General features: G+C 37.1%; 1 protein-coding gene across 1 annotated transcript in view; it reads left to right on the top strand.

Annotated features, from left to right (window-relative positions):
- LOC137970766 (uncharacterized) overlaps positions 1-3,843 on the top strand; it is a 19,807-nt gene extending 15,964 nt beyond the window's left edge. Inside the window, exon 4 of the mRNA XM_068817328.1 lies at positions 2,340-3,843. Coding sequence (XP_068673429.1) covers positions 2,340-2,668 — 329 coding nt within the window. The 3' untranslated portion in view covers positions 2,669-3,843. The remainder of the gene's footprint in view (positions 1-2,339) is intronic.
- The last annotated feature ends 1,157 nt before the right edge of the window (positions 3,844-5,000 follow it).

Here is a 5,000-nt window from a genome sequence, read left to right as displayed (position 1 = left end):
CGCAACAAACGAGCCACTATTCTCTTGCTCTAATCATCCCAATGACCTTTTCGCTGGGGCCGCAGGAGCGATGGCGGTTGATCCCGGCTAAATTATTAAAGGGATGCCACTCTGCCTTTTCTTTGCAAGAGAAGCGTCCCTAGCGATAAAGCGCAAAAGCCAACAACAACAACAACAAAAAACAACAATAAAACAATAAAACTAAGAAGAAATAGGATTTTCGTATTTACTTGTTTGCATGTTTCTTTTCTTTTTTTACTATTTTTTTTATTTTTTATCAGCTGCAAAACTGTCTGCCTATTACATGTGCTGGAAAAACGAATTGCACTCAATGCTCAGATTATTCGAAATCTCTTATATAAATCATAGATGGACTGCTTAGGAAACCCCGAAATCGTCAAAGGCGAGAGCTACAGTGAAATCGCACTTCATGATAACTTGACCGTGACCATTCACAACTGAGTTTTGAATAAATCAATCGAAACTTGTGATTGGCTGTCATTTAGAAAAAGGGTGCGGTTTGCGCATGGTCAAAGTCAAAACAGTAAACAAACAAAAAAAAAAAACATGTTATGTTTTGTACCTAACTTCATATATTTACTATGTAAAGATGAAATCCTTTTTTCAGCATTTTTTTGTTTACGTTTTAGTTGCCGAGTCGTGGTTTACTGATTTGGAAAAGAAGTTAAAATCCTAACATGGTTGATTTAATTGTGTTCGTGTGTAAGCCTCCGCTCTTCTTTTCGATATTTAATGATTAACAAAATGAACCTCTATTTTCAGCTAAATTTAAGCGTGGATTGTTTCGGTTTAATATTAGATTGGCAATGTCAGTGCTTGCGCGCTTCCTTCCCACTTTTATCTCAGTCTTCCTAGCAGAGCCGGCCGATTCTGAGTTGAAAGGGGGAACATTATATGACTCTTTAACTAGGTTTTCTTTGTTGAATTTAAGGTTAAATGTTTTTGGGTGTCAATAAGACTGCGGTTGTTCACGTTTCGTGAAATTTGAAAGTTGCGCTTATAATGGTCGGACCATAATCATCCACATGTAAATGAATGAGCTACAATTAAAAGATCATATATATAATTTAACGACGAAAGATAGCCTGTAAACTGGAACAACCCGCCTACATGAGGTCAGTTGTAGTTCAGTGTAAGCTAACTTGCCATTTCTCTACAAAATACTTCCAAATGATTGCATGGCCTGCTGGATCACCCTGCTAGCAGAGCCTTTCTTTTGCTTGCTCGATTTTGACGTTCTCGAGAAAGGCTCTGCTTGAATCGAGTAAGATCTTTATTGAATATGCGCTGCATGTTGCCAGGATACAGTCTCGAACCCAAGCCTAATATGCCAGATCTCGCCGCCATCTTGGTTTTTCATGGTACAGCGGGCTCAATTATAACCATCGGTTTTGTCACTAAACGGACGCTCGCACTGGAAAAACCGGTTTGACGAGAGAAAACAAGATTGACTAGTCCAGAAGTTCGGGCTGCGGCGGCTTCAAAGAGTTGACGCGATTTGGGCAGAGCCTACTTTTCTCCTCCTCAGTAAAGAAAAAGACAAAAGAAGGCTCTGCTCGCAGGGTGCTGCTGGATAAGATTGGTCTGTCTTTTTTTGCTTTAATAGTTGATTGATTTTCTAACTTACATAGCTAAATTAGGCCAAAAAGAGCTTGTTGGCTGTCAAGACGGCCTAGTAAAAAGAAAACTGCTCGCTTTCGAAGCTATCGCACGTTCATCGCCGGGCTGTTTTTAGCTAGCCGGGGTAAGTGGGGTGGATTACTAGCGTTTCAGACTAAAGAATTTATAATGGTAATTGAACTGAGTGGAGTGCACTTTGGTCTGAAATCATGCGTGTGATTTCAAAATCGAACGAGCGCGCAGCGCACTTTATTACATCCATTTAGAAATCTTTATTTTCCATCTATTTAGAAATCATACAATCATTATTTATAGCTAAAATTAGGATTACAGTCGGTACCAACATGTTATTGATCCAGTTGGTAACAAAAGTTGCAAATTGCGCCATACACTGGTTTTCTTTGTCTTTCATTTTCCTGCAATTTGATTGTTTACCTTAAACATGCCTTGAAATCTGATTGGCTGTTTTGCTTTAGTGTTCCTTTCTCATTGGCTGGAGAAATGGTACGATTTAGAGCAAAAAATAGCGCGATGTGCGAATATATCGCACTGCTGAGAGCCAATCAGATTGTAAGGATCAGCAGTGATTTCTAAATGGATGTAATAAATATTATAACACAATCATAATCATAATCATAATCATAATCATCAACAATGAGGATTTTTTAAAAAGCAAGTTTGGTAATCTTTCCTTTTAGGTACTTGTGCTTATGCTTCATCGAGTAAATCGTTTATCTACTCACTGTATAACATCAATGGCTACGCTCCTGTTAAGCTGCAGGTCAAGTCAGGAGGGCAGAGTCACGCTATATACAGATGTTCCAGTTACGGACCAACCTTTGGTGGCGGACACAACATCTACATATCAAACAACGCTGCCAGCAACCGAAATTCGTACACATATTGTGACTCGTCTTACCCCCTTCCCCCAGGGTATTCTCCATCTTGGACTTACTGTGTATTTTATGCAGGAGGCTACAAGTTTACTCCCACTGATGTCGAGGTATTCTACGAAACAACCACTTAGAACGAGACGGAAAGATTGTCATCGCTATTCTATTTTTTGTTTAATCAGGTCACCATATTTAGAGTGTTATGGTTTAATGAAAATGATGACACCCGTCCCGTATGTGTTTTAATATTACAGTAATTATCGACTTAAATAACAAGTCATATCGATTTGATTTGTATTCACGATAACCACAACAAGTAATAACAACAATTTATACATGCAAAAGGTATGCAAGGAAAAAACAAAACAAAAGGAAAAAAAAAAAAAAAAACAAGCTAAGGGTGCGTTCGATTGACCTTAATTCGGAATAGGAATGCAAGGAACAGAAGTTAGAAATTATTCGATTTTGCGAATTTCGCATTAAAATAGTCAGTCACCTGTAAAAGGCTATTTTAAACATATCTTTATTATCCTTGTTGCTTCAAAACGCTTAACATACCGTTTTAAACTATCACTCCAAGTATCCTTATTCCGAAATAGGGTCGATCAAACGCGCCCTAACATATTTGATAAATAGTGATGGCTTGCTAAGAGAGATCCTGTTTTGCGCTTACTTAGACTGGCTATAAAAAACTCTGGCCTAGTATGAGAGGTGCTGTAAAATAAGACTAGCATTTGTGAAGTCCACTTTATTGACTCTTTACTCAGAATTTCATTCATTGGCGGGGAGAAGATTCATCTCTTCACCCACAGCAAACATATTTCTTTAATTTCTTACTGAAATGGATTTTTTAACGGTTTATCATGCGTCCGATTAATACATTTCAATTCTTTTCAGTGAAAAAATTGTCTGCAAAGAGATTAATGTAAAGCAGAGTTTTCACGCCATCAAAGGAAAAAACCCAAAGATTTTACTCCCTTGGCTTAAGGCATTAAAAGTGAAAATAATCCCAGGAAAAAATTTGGCAAAGTACATTAATTAGATGAAGACATTTACCTTAAAAATTTTCCAAATCTGTGCCTTTCGCCGAGTAGGTGTAGGTGTGGGTGTATATCAACTTTTGAAATCGTATTTTTGCTGAGAAAAATACTTCGCCCAAGTTTCTGCAAGCATTGGGTATTAGTTACTGTTTATTTTATTATTATTATTATTATTATTATTATAATTATTATGATTATTAGAGCGGTTTTCAATTGAGTGTCGAAAGTAATCACTTCAATCAGTGATTGGTTCAAAGTTCTCGCGCCAGTTTTTCAACCAATTAGAAGTGGAACCAAAACCAATCGCGCGCGCATTTTCCCGCGCTTTGTGTCGGCTACGTGTAATTACTTCGAGTTTTGATTGGTTTAATGGATTGTCTCCGTCCTTTTTGATTGGCCAAAGTGATTACTTTGGTTTTTGTTTTACGACACTCATTTGAAAACTGCTCTTTATTATTATTATTATTATTATTATTATTATTATTATTATTATTATTATTATATTTTTATTTTTACGGTTTAGTTTTGTTTTTACGACATTGTTTGCTTTGGCGCCTGAATAAAATTTCAACTCAATTTGGTCAACACAAGCTTTCTATTTTAAGGGAACGTGGTCAAGTTTACGAATGTCAAATATTAATTATTTTTGCGAATTAAGAGAGAGTTGAAACACAACAGAAGGCCGAATCAAAGTCCAAAAAAAACTGAATTTGATTTGTAATATGCTGTACAGCTAATTAAACGATTTCAAGATTAATTGCTCTTCTACAATCCTAGTATTGGGAGTAGTATTGTTAGTAGTCAGTAAATGTCTTTGGAAAACAAATAAAACGTAAACTTATTACGACAGCTATTGATATTGTTATATTTTATCTATATTGAGAAGACTTATTAACACTAATTGAAAACACCACACCTCGATCCCTTCCCCCACTAAGAAAAAAGGTTCTTAGCCAAAATTTAGTGAACTTAAAACACACCTCAAGTAACTGACGTTATGGCTTAAAAATGCTGATGAATAAAATCCACTTCAGTGGCTCTGGGCCTTCTCACGACCTGACCTACAGCAGCTTTCCGTAAGTTCACTGAACTCAGCTCTCATTAAGTGATGACATAGTGGCGAAGGAACTCTCCCCCTAAGCGTACTGATTTATTACCAGGTTAATAACTTTGTCGATCGTTTTATTTGTTCGCTATATCCCGACGGTTGTCTGCGGGTTCTTTCCGATTTTCTTCCCTTCCCGAAAACGATTAAAGCCCAGTCAGGCTAAACACTAAACTTCTTGTGATGTTTTAAGATTTTAGATCATCGCAGTTATAAACGTCACCCAAGCAGCATCGAATGGCGGCAAAGCGTAGCAAAATTCAAGCCCAAATGTTAACGAGAGTTGCAATGAACTCACGATCCACGATGTCGAGACAGCTC

The sequence above is a fragment of the Montipora foliosa genome, chromosome 9, assembly GCF_036669935.1.
Source record: "Montipora foliosa isolate CH-2021 chromosome 9, ASM3666993v2, whole genome shotgun sequence".
NCBI classification, from domain to species: Eukaryota; Metazoa; Cnidaria; class Anthozoa; order Scleractinia; family Acroporidae; genus Montipora; species Montipora foliosa.
The sequence above is the reverse complement of the archived record's forward strand: the minus strand, read 5'-3'. Positions and strand labels throughout refer to the sequence as shown.